The sequence below is a fragment of the Panthera onca genome, chromosome X, assembly GCF_046562875.1.
Source record: "Panthera onca isolate mPanOnc1 chromosome X, mPanOnc1 haplotype 2, whole genome shotgun sequence".
In the NCBI taxonomy this organism is placed as follows: domain Eukaryota; kingdom Metazoa; phylum Chordata; class Mammalia; order Carnivora; family Felidae; genus Panthera; species Panthera onca.
Genome location: NC_138357.1, coordinates 59,798,799 through 59,818,361, shown reverse-complemented (window position 1 = coordinate 59,818,361; position 19,563 = coordinate 59,798,799). Strand labels below are relative to the sequence as shown.

Below are 19,563 nucleotides of genomic sequence, written 5' to 3'. Positions count from 1 at the left end.
TATTGTCCACTTGTATACCTTTGACCATTTTAAATGCCTCATATGAGAAGACTTTCTACTCACCTTCCAAAAGATGATTGAGATAATGACACTTCTTTCTTCTTAAATCTCTCTCTTTCGTTGGTTTTAATAATATCATAATATCCTGTTTATCCTATATCTGAATCTTCTTTCATTGCCTCCCTTTTCTCCCTTAGCCCCCAAATCTGGATATTTCTTAACATAAAGCCCTTCTCTATCTTCCTTTCTTGTCTTCCATTTTCTCACTTAACTAAATCTTCTATTTCTATGGCTAGACATTTGTTCAGCCTCAATGTGAGTAGCTCCTATATTTCTTTTCATATCTTAACTCCTTTTCTGAGTTTCAGACCCACATTGGTCTGCTGGACAGCTCCACATTGATATCCTGACATCATCTAAAACTCAACACATGGAAAACTGTTTCTATCTTTCCACATTTTACTATCCATTTAACTCAGTACCAATAAAAAAAGCTTAAATGATATTTGGCAAGAGGGATTGGGGAAACGTATGATTAAGCAATTCTAAAATTAATGTTTTGCCTGAAGTCACATAATCAGCTAGTGGAAGATCCAGGACTTGTACTGAGGTTGCCTGACTACTACCCTCGTGCATATCACATTATACCATATCCTTTTTTATTATAATACATTTATAACATTCAAAGCCAAATTGGTTAGAGTTTCAATAAAATAAAAACAATCATGTACTTAATTATAACTATGGATTGTTGTAATAAACAACATTTCTAAATGTGAGAGATCTTTATTGTGGTACATAAGTGTTCCTTGTGATGACTCAGTGTGGGAGACTCTTTAGGTGGAGGCATTAAGAATAAAAAAGATAAAAGACAAAGAGTGTTGGTGAGTATATAGAGGAAAGAGAACCTTTGTATATCATTGGTCAGAATGCAAATTGGTATAGTCATTATGGAAAAGAGTATGTAGGTTCATTAAAAACGTAAAAAATATAACTACCACATGATCCAGTAATCCCTCTTCTGGATATATAACCGAAATAAATAAAATCAGTACCTCTAAGAGTTATCTGTGCTCCACATTTTTTGCAGCATTACTTATAGTAGTCAAAATATGAAAACAGCCTAATTATCTGTTGACAGATGAATAAATAAAGAAATTGAGATTATATAATATTATATTAAGATTCTCCACATAACTGAGATTATATATATATGTATATATGTGTATATATATATATATGTATATATGTGTATATATATATATATATATATATATGTATATATATATACTGTATATATAATGTATGAAGAATGAACCTGGAGGACATTATGTTAGCTGAAATAAGCCAGGCACAGAAATAAAAATACTGCATGATCTCACTTATACATGGAATCATAAAAAGTCAAATGAAGCAGAGAACAGAATGGTAGTTACCATGGTGGGGAGATCAGGAAAATGGGGGAATTTGGTCAAAGGATACAAATTTGCAATTATGTAGGATGAATAAGTCTAGAGATCTAATGCATATGATTATTACAGTTAACAATTCTATATTGCATTCTAGAAATTTGCTAAGAGTAGATTTCAGGTGTTCTTACCATACACATAAATGGTAGCTATGTGAGGAGATGGATATGTTAATTATTTTGACTGCAGTAATCATTTCATTATGTATATATGTGTATATACATATCAATAAAGTAAAAATAAATAAAAATAAATCAATTTATTTTCAAACGTTTAACCAAATGTTTTGAGAACTTTAGATGTGAAATGCAATTAGCTGAAAAGCAAGTTAAAAATCCATCAAAGTTACAAAAGCTATTATTAGGAAGTGCAGCATATAAAATACCTTGAGAGCTTCCTTCAGACAAACAGATGGATACTTCATCATTTCTGTCATTATCTTCTCCTACTTCTGGACCAGCTTCCTCTCCTGATGTGAGTGCAGACAAAGAACCAGACTCAGGCTGCTCAGAAAAATCAGCAGGGCCTCCTCTTGGAGGTGGAACTTCAATCCCCATTAAACGATATTTCCTTCTTCTATTCCCAATCCAAGTCTTATAAGAGAAATACAAAAGGAATTTTTGTAAACATAGAACCTTTAGCAGGTTTGGCCATTAAAATAATAAATGGATGCTGCATAAAATATGATTAGAAATAAATAGGTACCTAGAATAAGAAAATTTAATTATTAGTCAATAAGCAAAAATAAAAGTAATTATGCTTTTATTTTAAATATACTATTAGCAGAAAGGTAACATTTACCTAAATATTCAGACTTTCAAGAAACATGCAGTCTATTGCAGAACACTTTTTTTAGACTTTTTTTTTTCATGTTTGAAATTGGTCATTTTACTGATTTTACATACTATAATGTACAAAAATGTCAAATACAATGTTGAATAAAGGGCTAACAAAATATTTATAAGCAGATATTCATGTTTATGAAGCAAACATAATTCAAACAGAACAACCTTGAGGGGAAATTAAACAAAATATATTTAATATTTTGATAAAAGATAATTAAATACCAATGTTATTTTTTGAGAAAGTACTTATTTAATATAAATGATTATATCTTTTAAAATTAGTTAAAAATTCACAAACTTTTGTTTTTGGTTTTGGTTTTCTTTTTCTGTAGAAATAACCCACCAAATCTTTGAAACAAAACACAAATTAGTTCTTTTCTACAGGGACCAGACAGATAGTTATAACTATAGTTCATATGCCATTTCCAACCTTGTTCTTCCTTGATTAAAATGTAACTTCTATTAACTTCAGCTCTTTAATGGTTACTTGGGTATTTCAAAATTTGTAAAATTTCATTTCATTGGACTCAGAACCAATTTTTAAAACTTTTTATAGTAAAATATTTTTAGATTCACAGAAAGTGGCAGAGGTAAATTCACTCAGCTTTCTCCAATTTATGTTTAACCTAATTGTATCACAATAATTAAAACATTAAATTGAAATTACACAGTATGTATGTACAGTTCTATGTTCCTTTATCACACTATTCTTCTTCTTCTTTTATCCACTATTCCCAACCACTGTCAACAACTAATCTATCTTCCACATCTTTAATTGTGTCATTTCAAGAATGTTTTATGAATGGAGTCATAGTATGTAATTTTTTGAAGTTGGCTTTTTTCACTCACCATAATTTTCTGAAGACTTTTTCTTTTTTTTAACTTTCTTAATGCTTATTTTTGACAGAGATAGAGCGTGAGCAGTGGAGGAGCAGAGAGAGAGGGAGACACAGAATCTAAAGCAGGCCCCAGGCTCGGAGCTGTCAGCACAGAGACCGACCCAGGGCTCAAACCCACAAACCACAAGATCACAACCTGAGCAGAAACCAGAAGCTTAACCGACTGAGCCACTCACGCGCCCTGAAGATTTTTTCAAGTTGCATGTATCAATACTCCATTCCTTCTTATTGTTAAGTTGTATTACATGATATTTATGAACTAATTTTTTTCCAATTTATTTGCAATGTTTGTTTAATCATTCCCACATCAAAGGACACAAGTTATTTCCAATTAGGGGCCCTTAAAATTTCATGAACAGTCATGAACAGTCATGAACAGGCTTTTGTGCAGACGTTAAGTTTTCATTTCTCCAGGACAAATGCTCAAGAATGCAAATGATTGGCCGTATGGTAATTGCATATTTAGTTTCATGAAAAACTGTCAAATTGTTTCCAGAAGAGTTGTACCATTTTACATTTCTCCCAGCAATGTATGAAAAACCCAGTTTTTTTCGCATTCTTTCCAGCATCTGGTATTCTTAGTAATGAAAAAGATTATCTATTTTCACTGATGCATGCAGTGATAGATCCTTGAGTTCTTTTTTTTTTTTAACTTTTTTTATGTTTATTTATTTCTGAGACAGAGAGAGACAGAGCATGAGTGGGGGAGGGGCAGGGAGAGAGGGAGACACAGAATCAGAAGCAGGCTCCAGGCTCTGAGCTGTCAGCACAGAGCGTGATGCGGGGCTCAAACTCACAAGCTGTGAGACCATGACCTGAGCCAAAGTCAGAGGGCTCAACCGACTGAGGCACCCAGGTGCCCCAATCCTTGAGTTCTTAATTTGACTTCCCCAATGCCTAGTGATGTTGAAAATCTTTTCATGTGCTTATTTGCTATCCATACACTCTCTTCATTGAAATGATTCTTCATGCATTTTGCTCATTTTCTAATTGACTTTTTTTTTTAATGTTGAGTTTTAAGAGTTCTTTATATTTTCTAGGTAGGAGTTCTTATCAGATATGTGGTTTTGCAATATTTTATCCCAGTCTGTAGTTTTTATTTTCACCATTCTGGTATTTTGCAGAAAAAAAGTTTTTTTTTTTTTTTTAATTTTGATGAATTCCAAGCTCTTGTTTGTTTTTTTTTTTTCTTTTCTTTTATGGATTGTGCTTTTAGTGACATTTCTAAGAATACTTCACCAAGCCCTAGGTCCTAAAGATTGCCTCTTATTTTATCTTCTAAAAGTTTTATAGTTTTATTTTTTATATTTAAATCTGTGATCCATTTTGATTTCATTTTTGTATAAGGTGTGAGGTTTTGGTCATGGTTCATTTGTGCCTTCAATGGATATCAAATTATTTCAGAACCATTTTTTGAAAAGACATTCCGCATTGAATTGCTTTTGCACCTTCGTCAAAAATCAACTACGCTGGCTACACTTGTGCAGGACTATTTCTAATCCTTTTCACTGATCTACATTTGTATCTTTCTGTGACTACCACACAGTCTTTTCTTTTTAATGTTTATTTTTGAGAGACAGAGAGAGAGAGAGAGAGAGAGAGAGAGAGAGAGAGAGAATGAGTGGGGGAGGGGCAGAGAGAATCTGAAGCAGGCTCCATGTTCTGAGCTGTCAGCATAGGCTTGAACCCACGAACAGTGGGATCATGACCTGAGCTGAAGTCGGACACTTACCCAACTGAGCCACTCAGGTGCCCCAGAGTCTTGATTACTATAGCTATACAATAAGTCCTGATTTTAGGTAGGTGGATTTCTTCCACTTCAGTATTTTTTCTAGAATTATTTTAACTAAATTAACATATTTCCTTTCCATATGAATTTTAGAATTTTCTTGTCTACATCAAAAATATTGCTGAAACTTTTATAATAATTATGTTACATCAAAAATATTGCTGAAACTTTTGTAAGAATTATGTTAAACCTTCATATCATTTTGGAGGAATTTACATTTTTACTCTGTTGAGTCTTTCAGTCCATTAACACAGATGCTTTTCCATTTATTTAGAATGTCTTTGATTTCTTTCATCAATGTTTTGTAGTTTTCAGCATAAAAGTCCTATACATGTTATGTTAGATTTATATTTAAATATTTGATATTTTGATGGATTGAGAATGGTATTATATGCTTAATTTCAGTTTCAATATGTTCACTTTTTCCTATATATGCACAGAATTGATTTTTGTATGTTGATCTTGTATCCAGAAACATTGTTAAACTCACTTACTAGTTGTAAGACTGTTTCTGTAGATTCTTTCGGATTGTCAATACTGATAATTGTATGTTACTTTTATTTCCTTTTCTTATTTTTTTTTTGCATTAGCTAGAAATTCCAGTACAAATTGAATAAAGGTGGTCAAAGTGTATATTTTGTTTTGTTCCTGATCTCAGGAGGAAAGCATTATATTTTTCACCATTAAGTGTGATGTTAACTGTAAATTTTGGGCACTTGTAGATTTCTTTTGGAGGGCAGTTTTTAATGACAAATTTTATTTTCTTAATAGTTATAGGGCTATTCAAGTAGTCTATTTCATATTGGGTGAGTTGTGATACTTTACACCCTTTGAGGAATCCATTTCATCCAGATTGTCAAATTTGTCCATGTAGAGTTGTTTTAAAAATTCTGTTTATCCTTTTTCTATCTTAAAAGTATGTAGAATTATCCCATTTCATTCCTAATATTACTAATTTGTGTCTTTTTTCTTTGCCACTCTGGCTAGATGTTTGTCAATTTCACTTCTTTTTTTCAATGGACTTATATTTTTATTGATTTTCAAATTAATATTTATTTATTTTTATCTTTTTAAAAAGTGTTTATTTTTGAGAGAGAGAGAGAGAGAGCAAGCGGGTGAGGGGTAGGGAGAGAGACACATACAGAATCAGAATCCAGCTCCAGGCTCTGAGCTGTCAGCACAGAGCCAGGTGCGGGACTTGAACCCACGAACCATGAGATCATGGCCTGAGCTGAAGTCAGATGCTCAACTGGCCGAGGCACACAGGCGCCCCTTATTTGTATATTTTGACCATCCTGGTACATTTCTTTCATCCCCCAACTCCACACTCCACCTGCCCCCGCCACTGATCAGGCAACCATCAATCTGTTTTCTGTATGTATTAATTAAAAAAAATAAAATAACAGGCATTAGTATTTGATCAGTTTTAGATTTCTAGGAAAAAAAAGGCAAAAAAGATTTGCCATGTACCCTTCACCCACCCAATTTCCTCTGATTTAACATCATTCTAAAATTCATAAAGTGGATTTGTTACAATTGATGAGCAAATATTGATAAACTATCAAGTGAAGTCCAGAATTTCTATTAGGGTTCATTCTTTGTGTTGTACATCCTATGGGTTTTGGCAAATATGTAATGACAGTTTATAACATTAAACTATCATGCAGCATAGTAGTTTTACTGCCCTAAAAATTTCTGTGTTCCACCTATTTATCCTAATTCTCTCTCTCCCCACAAGTCGCTGGAAAACACTGATCTTTTTACTGTCTCTCTAGTGTTTTGCCTTTTCCAGAATATTATACACTTGGAATGACACAGCATTTATGTAGCCTTTTAACATTGGCTTCTTTCACATAGAAATATTCATTTAAAATTTTTCCATTTTTGTCATGGCTTGATATCTTATTTTTACTGCTGAATAATATTCCATTGTCTGAATGTATTTCAGTTTATCTATTCATCTATTGAAGGACATCATGGCTGCTTCTAATTTCTTTTGTAATTAAATAAAGTTGTTATAAATATTTATGTGCAGGTTTTCGTGTGAACATAAGTTTTCAACTCATCGGGGTAAACACCAGGCAGCAAAACTAATGTATCATATGTTAAGACTATGTTTACTTTTCTTAGAAACTGCCAAAATATGTTCCAAAGACCATGCAAATGTATCATTTTGCATTTCTATCAGAAATGAGTAAGAGTTTCTGTTGCTTTACATCTTCTCCAGCATTTGGTGCTGTTGGGGGTTTGGATTTTGATTATTCTAATAAATGTATGTGGTATTTTATCTTTTTTTAATTTGCAATTCCCTAATGATATATAATATTGTATATATTTTCATATGCTTATTTGTCATCTGATTAAATTCTTTGGTGAATGTCTGTTCAATGTTTGCCTATTTTTAAAAAATATAATTTATTGTAAAATTGGCTAACATACAGTGTGTACAGTGTGCTCTAGGTTTTGGGGGTAGATTACTGTGGTTCCTCACTTACATACAACACCTGGTGCTCATCCCAACAAGTGCCTTCCTCAATGCTTATCACCCATTTTCCCCTCTCCCCCACCTCCCCATCAACCCTCAGTTTGTTCTCTGTATTTAAGAGTCTCTTATTGTTTGCCTCCCTCCCTCTCTGTAACCATTTTTTCCCCTTCCATTAGCCCATGGTCTTCTGTTAAGTTTCTCAAGTTCCACATATGAGTGAAAAATATATGATATCTGCTTTCTCTGACTGACTTATTTCACTTAGCAAAATACCCTCCAGTTCCATCCACATTGCTGCAAATGGAATGATTTCATTCTTTCTCATTGCCACGTAGTATTCCATTGTATATATAAGCCACATCTTTATCCATTCGTTAGCTGATGGACATTTAGGCTCTTTCCATAATTTGGCTATTGTTGAAAGCGCTGCTATAAGCATCGGGGTACATGTCACCCTATGAATCAGCACTCCTGTATCCTTTGGATAAATTCCCAGTAGTGCTGTGGCTGGGTTGTAGAGTAGTTCTATTTTTAATTTTTTGAGGAACCACCACACTGTTTTCCAGAGTGGCTGCACCAGTTTGCATTCCCACCAACAGTGCAAGAGGGTTCCTGTTTCTCTACATCCTCTCCAGCATCTATAGTCTCCTGATTTGTTCATTTTGGCCACTATGACTGATGTGAGGTGATATCTCAGTGTGGTTTTGATTTGTATTTCCCTGATGATGAGTGATGTTGAGCATCTTTTCAAGTGTCTGTTGGCCATCTGGATGTCTTCTTTGGAAAAGTGTCTATTCATGTCTTCTGTCCATTTCTTCCCTGGATTATTTGTTTTTCAGGTGTTGAGTTTGGTAAGTTCTTTACAGATTTTGGATACTAACTTTTTATCCAATATGTCATTTGCAAGTATCTTTTCCCATTCTGTCAGTTGCCTTTTAGTTTTATTGATTGAGATGTTTGCCTATTTTGAATTAGGTTGTTTATTTTATTAGTGTTGGGTTTTAAGTGTCCTTTGTACATTTATCATAAAAATGTTTTGAAAAAAATTCTTCCAATTTGTGGCTTGTATTTTCATTCTTGTAAGAATGTCTTTTGAAGACTATAAATTTTCAATTTTAATGAAGTCCAATTTATCAATTTTGTAATCAAACTTGACTTTAGTGTATTTAAAAAGTTATCAACAAACACAAAGTCACCCAGATTTTCTTTTATGTTATCTTTAGGAGTTTCATAGTTTTGCATTTACTTTTAGGCATATCATCCATTTTGAGATAAGTTTTGTGAATAATGAAAGATCCATGTTTAGATTAATTTTTTCTTTCATGTGAATATTCAGTAGTTCCAGAACAATTAATTAAAATCAATATCCTTTTGATAGAGGACCAAATAGGAGGACCCTGAACTCACCTCATGCCACAGACACACTGGGATAATACCTGCATCTTTGCAAATAACTCTGAAAATGACCTAAAGATTTGAAGAACAGATATTCCATAGCTAGTCATAAAAAGATTGTTACATCAAAAATGGTAGGAGTGGTAAAGATGTAGTTGGGAACCAAACCCCCAGAGTAACTAACCACAAACAGAAAGGAATTCACAAACAAGGAGAAGTAAGATGAACAAACCACACAACAGGCAGCCTTAGTACTGGGGATCTACAGTGGAAAGAGGAATCTCCATAAATTCTGGCTTTGAAAACCAGCTGGGTTTACACCAAGAGAGTAAAAAACTCAAGGTTGCTCAAGACCAGGAAAGCCAGATGGCAGTATAAACTCAATACCTTCTTTTAAAGAGCCATAATAATAAATAACTTCACCAAGAAATAGGAGGTGCAGCTTGAAAAGTCCCTGGGGTATCCATGAAAGAGATGTATTGAATAATCTGAGAACATGTGCTACAGGAAAAGAAAACTACAGAAGAATTCTCTATGAACAAAAGCACATATGGGTACCACTGTTCTTCAACCTCAACACAAATAAAAGAATGCTTTTGGGACTCAGTTCTAAAACTCTCCTTCTTCTTTGCCAGCACCAAGTGCTTCACCCTGGAATTTCTCTGTTGACAAACCACACCGACCTGCCTGCCATGGCTTCCAAAGCTGTTCCCAACCACACCTGGTCTGCAGGTTTGGCCCACACCAGAGCCACTACAAAGTGACTCCACTCATGTGGAGGGGGTAACAAACCAACACACCAGGCACCCACAATTCCTGTAGCCAGACCCCTTAGCTGCATGGACAAGGAAGTGACTGAGCCCTGAGGTTCAGTGTATGTGGTCTTGGCAGAGAGGTTAATAGCACACTGATAGAATGAATAATGGCCTCACCCACCACCAGTCTTATCTGGCATCAGCCAGAACTCTCAAAGGTGTGCTCACAGAGGGCAGAGTGGGCCATAGAAGCTATCTGGGATGAAGGCAACTATGCTTGGCCACAACAGGAAGGTGCATGCAACCCACACAGGGGATACCCCTGGGGCACCTGGTTCTGGTGACATGGGAGAATTGAACTATAGGGCACCACAGGACCTCTTCTACACAAGGCCACTACTTGAAAGATCAGAAGATATAGCTGTTCTACCTAACACATAGAAACATACACACAGAGTTGGATGAAATGAGGAGTCAGAGGAATATTTCCCAAATGAAAGAACAAGACAATCACAGTAAAGAGTTAAATGAAGCAAAGATAAGAAATATGCCTGATAAAGAGTTCAAAGTAATGGTCATAAAGATACTGAAAAGACTTGAGAAAAAAGAGTGGATAAACCCAGTGAGAATGTCCACAAAGAGTTAGAGAATATAAACAAGAGTGAATCATAGTTGAAGAATTCAATGACTGACATGAAAAATACAGTAGAGGAAATCAATAGCAGATTAAAGAATGCAGAAAAATGGATAAGTGATCTGGAAGACAGGGTAATGGAAAGCGACTAAATTGAATAGCAAAAAGGAAAAAAAGAATAATAAAAGGAGAATAGGTTAAGAAAACTATGCAACACCATCAAGCATAATAACATTCATATTATAGAATTCTCAGAAGGAGAAAAGAGAGAGAAAGGGAAAGAAAAAATTATTTGAAAAAAATAATAGCAGTACACTTCCCTAACCTGGGGAAGGAAACAGAGATACAGGTCCAAGAAGTAAGAAGAGCCCCTAACAAGATGAACCCAAGGAGGCCCACAGCAAGACACATAATAATTAAACTGGAAAAATATAATGATGAAGAAAGAATTTAAAATCACCAAAAAACAAACAAAGCAAAACAACAACAACAACAACAACAACAACAAGAAACAGTTAAAACAAGGGAAACCCTAAAAGGCTATCAGGTAATTTTTCAGCAGAAACATTGCAGGCCATAAGGGATCGGCATGATATATTCAAAGAGATAAAAGGAAAAAAAAAGCAAAGAAACCTACCCAGGAAAAACAAAAAAAAAGAGTACCCGGGAAGGCTATCATTCAGAATTGAAGGGGAGAGAGTTTCCCGGATCCTCCCCCTCAGAAAAAAAAAAAAAGTTAAAGGAATTCATCACCACTAAACCAACTTTATAAGAAATGATAAAGGGACTTTTTTGAGTGGAAAGAAAAGGCCATGACTGGAACACAGAAAATTAAGCAAGGAAATAATTTCACAGGTTAAAGCAAACATATAGTGAAAGGTAGTAGATTAGTCACTTGTAAACTTTATAAAGCCAGTATGGAGATTAAACAGGAGTGCTGTTTAATGGTCAGGAGTGCTGATTCATAGGGGCACATGAACGCAAATGTGTATAGTAGTGCTTTCAACAATAGCCAAATTATGCAAAGAGCTGAAATGTCCATCAATTGATGAATGGATAAAGATGTGGTTTATATATACAATGGAATACTATTTGTCAGTGAGAAAGAATAATATGTTGTCATTTACAACAACGTGGATGGAACTGGAGGGTATTATGGTAAGTGAAATAAGTCAGTCAGAGAAAGAACGATATCATATATTTTCACTCATATGTGGAACTTGAGAAACTTAACAGAAGACCATGTGGGAAGTGAAGGGGAAAGAATAGTTTCAAACAGGGAGAGAGGCAAACAATAAGAGACTCTTAAATACAGAGAACAAACTGAAGGCTGATGGGAGGATGGGAGAGAGGGGAAAAAGGGTGATGGGCATTGAGGAGGGCACTTGTTGGAATGAGCATTGGGTGTGGTTTATAAGCGATGAATCATGGGAATCTACCTACGAAACCAAGAGAACACTGTATACACTGTTACCTAACTTTACAATAAATTATATTAAAATAATATAAAACAATATGTAAAACTTCTATTTAAGTGTATATTATTGTATATTTGTATGGTGGGAATGTTATATGTACAGGGTACACCATTCTGTTAAACATTCATTCCACAAATATTACTGAACATCAAGTATGTACCAAGCACAGTTCTAGTTGTGGAGTCTCAGTAGTGAACAACCAGGCATGATATATGTCCTCGTGGAACTCAAACTTACAATCTAGTAAAAGTAGAGACAATAGAAATTTTGAGAAGAAAATATAAATCACAAAATCTGATTAAGTATTATAAAAGGAAAGAACCAGCTACAATATTTAACCACAATGACATAGTATAGTGTAGTGAAGTGAACTCTTCCAAATTAACCTGATCCTAATTATTGAGAAAAAGGAAACATACAGATTAGCAGATCCTTTCTAGCAAATCCTGAGAGCAAGACTGGAATGGAGTAATCTGTATTTTTAAAGAGGTTTTCAAGGTAATTCTTATGATAGGGCATACACTGGTAAAATAGAAATAGAAACAATATTAGATAATAATAAAAAGATTTGGCTTGTAGTCACTGACTGTGTGAGATTGATCATGCCATTCTTGACTCCATTTTAAAAATTTATTGATGTATAATTGACATAAAACATTATGTTAGTTTAAGGTGTAAAATTTATTGATTTGGCATTTGTATGTATTGTGAAATGGTCACCACAAAAAATCTAGATACCATCTTACAGCTTAGAAAGTTAATACAATAATATTGACTGTATCCCTCATGCTGTACATTATTTCCCCATGACTTACTTACTTTATACCTGGAAGTTTGTTTTTAATTCCCTTCAACCATTTTGCTCTGCAAAACCTCCAACCCTTCTGGCAACCAACAATCTGTTCTCCACATGTAAAGATATTTTTTGTTTGTTTTTCTTTTTAGTTTCCATATATAAGCAAAATCATGCAGTGTTTGTGTTTCTCCGTCTGACTTATTTTATGTAGCATAATACCCTGAAGGTCCCCCCATGTTGTCACCAGTGGCAAGATTGTATTATTTTTTTATAGCAGAGTATGTATGTATATAGTTTCAAACAGAGAGGGAGGCAAAGCATAAGAGACTCTTAAATACAGAGAACAAACTAAGGATTGATGGGAATGTATATATGCAATATACACACCACCATCTTTTATATTTATTGATCCATCCATGGAACTTAGGTTGTTTTCCATACCTAGGCTATTATAAGTAATACTGCAATAAACATAGGGGTGCGCATGTTTTCTCACACTAGTGTTTTTGTCTTCCTCAGATAAATAACCAGCAATGGAACTATTGGATACTATGGTAGCTCAATTTTTAAATTCTTGAGGAAACTTCATACTGTTTTCCATTATGGATACACCATTTTACTTTCTCATCAACAGTGTACAAGATTTCCCTTTTCTCCACATCCTCATCAACACTTTTTTTCTTGTCTTTCTGATACTAGCCATTCCGACAGGTGAAAAGTGGCATCTCATTGTGTTTTGATTTCCATTACCATGAGTAGGGATGTTCCTCCTGGCCATCTACATGTATTCTTTGGAAAAAAGTCTGTTCAGGTCCTCTGCCCAGTATTTAATTGGATTGTTTGCTATTTTTTTCAAGTTTTTATTTAAATTTAAGTTAGTTAACATACAGTGTAATATTAGATTAAGGTGTACAATTTAGTGATTTAACACTTCCTTACAACACCGAACACTCATCACAAGTGCACTCCTCAATACCGATCACCTATTTAACCCCTCCCCCAACTAACCCCCCCATAACTATCAGTGTGTTCTCTATAGTTTAGAGTGTGTTTCTTGGTTTGCCTCTCTCTTTTTTTTCCCTATGCTCTTTTGTTTTGTTTCTTAAATTCCACATATGAGTGAAATCATATAGTACTGTCTTTCTCTGGCTGACTTATTTTGCTTAACAGTACTCTCTAGCTCCACTCATGTCATTGCAAATGGAGATTTCATTAGTTTTCATGGCTGAGTAACATTCTATTGCATATATTTACCACTTATTTATCCATTCTTCAGCTGATGGACATTTGAGCTGTTTCCAAAATATGGCTATTGTAGATAATGCAGCTGTAAACACTGGGGTGCATGTATCCCTTTGAACTAGTATTTTTGTATTCTTTTGGTAAATAACTAATAATGCAATTGCTGGATTATAGGGGTAGTTCTATTTTAACTTTTTGAGGAGCCTCCATATTGTTTTCAAGAGTGGCTATACAGACAGTACAGGAGTGTTCCACTTTCTCCACATCCATGCCAACACCTGTTGTTTCTTGTGTTGTTGATTTTAGCCATTCTTTTTTTAAAAAATCTTCTTTTTAATTAATTTTGAGAGAGAGAGAGAGAGAGAGGAGAGAGAGAAAGAGAGAGAGAACCTTAGCAGGGGAGGGACATAGAAAGAGGAAGAGACAGAATCTCAATCACTCCACATTATCAGTGCAGAGCCTGATGCATGGCTCAATCTGATGAACCATGAGATCCTGACCTGAGCTGAAATCAAGAATTGGATGCTTAACCAACTGAGCCACCTAGGTGCCCCAGATTTTAGCCATTCTGACAGGTGTGAAATGATATTTCATTGTAGTTTTGATTTGTATTTTCCTGATAATCAGTGGTATTGAGCTTCTTTTCATGTGTCTGTTGGCCACCTGTATGTCTTCTTTGGAAAAATGCCTATTCATATTTTCTGCCAATTTTTGACTTCAACTATTCACTTTTGGGTGTTGAGTTTTTTTAAGTACTTTATATATTTTGGACACTAACTCTTTAGCAGATATGTCATTTGAAAAAATCTCCCATTCTTCAGGTTGCCTTTTAATTTTGTTCATTGTGTCCTTCATTGTGCAGAAGCTTTTTGTCTTGAAGAGGTCCAAATTGTCTGCTTATGCTTTTGTTTCCTTTGCCTCAGGAGATCTATTCAGTAAGAAGTTACTAGAACTGATGTCAAAGAGGTTGCTGCCTGTGTTCTTCTCTAGGATTTTAGTGGTTTTGTGTCTCACATTTAAGTCTTTCATCCATTTTGAATTTATTTTTGTGTATGGTGTAAGAAAGTGGTCTGTTTTCCTGATTTTGCATGCTGCTGTCCAGTTTTGTTTTGTTTTGTTTTGTTTTTCCAACATCATGTGTTGAAGAGACTGTCGCTTTCCCATTGGATATTCTTTCCTGCTTTGTCAAAGGTTAATTAACCATATAGTTGTGGGTTCATTCTGGGTGTTTGTTATTTTGTTAATGGCTTGCATATGTTCTTTATTTTCAATATTACCTCTTATTGGATATCTAATTTGCCAATATCCTCTTTCATTTAGTAGGTTGCCTTTTCATTTTTTGATAATTTCTTTTGCTGTGCAGAAGCTTTTTAGTTTCATGTAGCCCCAGTTTATTTTGCTTTGTTTCCCTTGCCTTTGGAGACAAATCCAAGACAACATCAGTAAGAACAATGGCAAGGAGTTTGCCACTTACATTTTCTTCCAGAAATTTTGTTTTCAGGACTAATGTTGAAGTCTTTAATCCACTATGAATTAATTTTTCTATGTAGTGTAGCATAGTGGTCCAATATTACTCTTTTGCATGTAGCTGTCCAGTTTTCCCACCACCATTTATTGAAGAGACTACTCTTTTCCCATTGTATATTTTTGCATCTTTTGTTATAAATTAGTTTAGTATATATATATATATATATATATATATATATATATGCGGGCTTATTTATAGGTACTCTAATATGTTCCATTTATCTATGTGTCAGGTTTCATGGAAATACTATAGTGTTTTGATTATATCTTTTCATTATAGTTTGATGTCAGGGTGTATGATGCTTCCACTTTTGTTCTTCTTTCTCAAGATTGTTTTGGCTATTCAGGATATTTTGTGGATACATAAGAGATTTAGAATCATTTTTTTCTAGTTCTGTGAAAAATACCACTGGAATTTTGATAGGAATTTCATTGTGCCTTCTCCAATTTCTTTCCTCAATGTCCTATACCTGTAAATGTAGAGGTATTTCATCTTCTTGGTTAAATTTATTTCTAGGTTTTTTATTCTTTCCAATGTGATTGAAAATGTGATTGTTTCTTGATTTCTCTGATTGTTCTTTATTAGTGTATAGAAACACAAAAAATGTTTTTTACTTTGTAATCTGAACGTTGCTGGATTTATTTATAATAACATTTTTTTGGCGGGGTGTTTAGAGTTTTCTATATATAGTATCATGTCATCTACAAATAATGAGTGTTACTTCTGCCTTTCCAATCTATATGTCTTTTCTTTCTTTTTCTTTCCTAATTGCTGTTACTAGGACTTCCAATACTATGTTGCAAAAAGTGGGGAGATTGAGCATTATTAATTCTCTCCTGATCTTAGAGGAAAAGCTTTCTACTTTCAACAATTGAGAATGATATTAGCTGTGGGTCTGTCATGTATGGACTTCATTATGTTGCGGTACATCCCCTCTGTGCCTACTCTAATAAGAGATATTTTTAATCATAAATGGATATTGAATTTTGTCAAATGATTCTTGCATCTGTTGAGATGATTATATGATTTTTATGTTTCATTTTATTAATGTGGCTGTATGATGTTGATTGATTTATGTATCTTGTACCATCATTGTATCCCTGGGATAAATCCCACTTGACCATGTTGTAAGGTATTTTTAATGTATTGTTAAATTCAGTTTTCTAATATTTTGTAAAGGATCTTTGCATCTATGTTCATTAGGAATACTGGACTGTAACTTTCTTGTTTTGTAGTGTCCTTATCTGGTTTGTGTATCAAGATATTGTTGGCACCCTAAAATGAGTTTGGAAGCTTTTTCCCCACTTCAATTTCTGGAAGATTTTGAGGATAAGTATTAAATCATCTTTGAACATTTGATAGAATTTACCAGCCACATCATCATGCCCTAAACTTTTTTTTTTCAATATATGAAATTTATTGCCAAATTGGTTTCCATACAACACCCAGTGCTCATCCCAAAAGGTGTCCTCTTCAATAACCATCACCCACCCTCCCCTCCCTCCCACCCCCCATCAGCCCTCAGTTTGTTCTCAGTTTTTAACAGTCTCTTATGCTTTGGCTCTCTCCCACTCTAACCTCTTTTTTTTCCTTCCCCTCCCCCATGGACTTCTGTTAAGTTTCTCAGGATCCACATAAGAGTGAAAACATATGGTATCTGTCTTTCTCTGTATGGCTTATTTCACTTAGCATCACACTCTCCAGTTCCATCCACGTTGCTACAAAAGGCTATATTTCATTCTTTCTCATTGCCACGTAGTACTCCATTGTGTATATAAAACACAATTTCTTTATCCATTCATCAGTTGATGGACATTTAGGCTCTTTCCATAATTTAGCTATTGTTGAGAGTGCTGCTATAAACATTGGGGTACAAGTGCTCTATAAATCAGTACTCCTGTATCCCTTGGGTAAATTCCTAGCAGTACTATTGCTGGGTCATATGGTAGGTCTATTTTTAATTTTCTGAGGAACCTCCACACTGTTTTCCAGAGTGGCTGCACCAATTTGCATTCCGACCAAGAGTGCAAGAGGATTCCCATTTCTCCACCTCCTCTCCAGCATCTATAGTCTCCTGATTTGTTCATTTTGGCCACTCTGACTGGTGTGAGGTGATATCTGAGTGTGCTTTTGATTTGTCTTTCCCTGATGAGGAGTGACGTTGAGCATCTTTTCATGTGCCTGTTGGCCATCCGGATGTCTTCTTTAGAGAAGTGTCTATTCATGTTTTCTGCCCATTTCTTCACTGGGTTATTTGTTTTTCGGGTGTGGAGTTTGGTGAGCTCTTTATAGATTTTGGATACTAGCCCTTTGTCCGATATGTCATTTGCAAATATCTTTTCCCATTCTGTTGGTTGCCTTTTAGTTTTGTTGGTTGTTTCCTTTGCTGTGCAGAAGCTTTTTATCTTCATAAGGTCCCAGTAGTTCATTTTTGCTTTTAATTCCCTTGCCTTTGGGGATGTGTTGAGTAAGAAATTGCTACGGCTGAGGTCAGAGAGGTCTTTTCCTGCTTTCTCCTCTAGGGTTTTAATGGTTTCCTGTCTCACATTCAGGTCCTTTTTCCATTTTGAGTTTATTTTTGTGAATGGTGTGAGAAAGTGGTCTAGTTTCAATCTTCTGCATGTTGCTGTCCAGTTCTCCCAGCACCATTTATTAAAGAGACTGTCTATTTCCCATTGGATATTCTTTCCTGCTTGGTCAAAGATGAGTTGGCCATACGTTTGTGGGTCTAGTTCTGGGGTTTCTATTCTATTCCATTGGTCTATGTGTCTGTTTTTGTGCCAATACCATGCTATCTTGATGATTAAAGCTTTGGAGTAGAGGCTAAAGTCTGGGATTGTGCTGCCTCCTGCTTTGGTCTTCTTCTTCAAAATTACTTTGGCTATTTGGGGCCTTTTGTGGTTCCATATGAATTTTAGGATTGCTTGTTCTAGCTTTGAGAAGAATGCTGGTGCAATTTTGATTGGGATTGCATTGAATGTGTAGATAGCTTTGGGTAGTATTGACATTTTGACAATATTTATTCTTCCAATCCATGAGCAGGGAATGTCTTTCCATTTCTTTATATCTTCTTCAATTACCTTCATAAGCTTTCTATAGTTTTCAGCATACAGATCTTTTACATCTTGGGTTAGATTTATTCCAAGGTATTTTATGCTTCTTGGTGCAATTGTGAATGGAATCAGTTTCTTTATTTGTCTTTCTGTTGCTTCATTGTTAGTGTATAAGAATGCAACTGATTTCTGCACATTGATTTTGTATCCTGCAACTTTGCTGAATTCATGTATCAGTCTAGCAGACTTTTGGTGGAGTCTATCGGATTTTCCATGTATAGTATCATGTCATCTGCAAAAAGCGAAAGCTTGACTTCATCTTTGCCAATTTTGATGCCTTTGGTTTCCTTTTGTTGTCTGATTGCTGATGCTAGCACTTCCAACACTATGTTAAACAACAGCGGTGAGAGTGGGCATCCCTGCTGTGTTCCTGATCTCAGGGGAAAATCTCTCAGTTTTTCCCCATTGAGGATGATGTTAGCTGTGGGCTTTTCATAAATGGCTTTTATGATCTTTAAGTATGTTCCTTCTATCCCGACTTTCTCAAGGGTTTTTATTAAGAAAGGGTGCTGGGGGGCGCCTGGGTGGCTCAGTCGGTTGAGTGTCCGACTTCGGCTCAGGTCATGATCTCACGGTCTGTGAGTTCGAGCCCCGCGTCGGGCTCTGTGCTGACAGCTCGGAGCCTGGAGCCTGCTTCGGATTCTGTGTCTCCCTCTCTCTTTCCCCCTCCCCTGCTCATGCTCCGTCTCTCTCTGTCTCAAAAATAAATAAAAAAAAAAAAACATTAAAAAAAAAAAAGAAAGGGTGCTGGATTTTGTCAAAGGCCTTTTCTGCATCAATTGACAGGATCATATGGTTCTTCTCTTTTTTTTTATTAATGTGATGTATCACGTTGATTGATTTGCGAATGTTGAACCAGCCCTGCATCCCAGGAATGAATCCCACTTGATCATGGTGAATAATTCTTTTTATATGCCGTTGAATTCGATTTGCTAGTATCTTATTGAGAATTTTTGCATCCATATTCATCAGGGATATTGGCCTGTAGTTCTCTTTTTTTACTGGGTCTCTGTCTGGTTTAGGAATCAAAGTAATACTGGCTTAATAGAATGAGTCTGGAAGTTTTCCTTCCTTTTCTATTTCTTGGAATAGCTTGAGAAGGATAGGTATTATCTCTTGCTTTAAACGTCTGGTA

At 35.1% G+C, this 19,563-nt stretch overlaps 1 protein-coding gene across 1 annotated transcript in view; it reads right to left on the bottom strand.

Moving 5' to 3' along the window:
- HDX (highly divergent homeobox) overlaps window positions 1-19,563 on the bottom strand; it is a 173,457-nt gene that overhangs the window by 36,378 nt on the left and 117,516 nt on the right. The window contains exon 6 of the mRNA XM_081794323.1: window positions 1,855-2,062. Coding sequence (XP_081650449.1) covers window positions 1,855-2,062 — 208 coding nt within the window. The remainder of the gene's footprint in view (window positions 1-1,854; window positions 2,063-19,563) is intronic.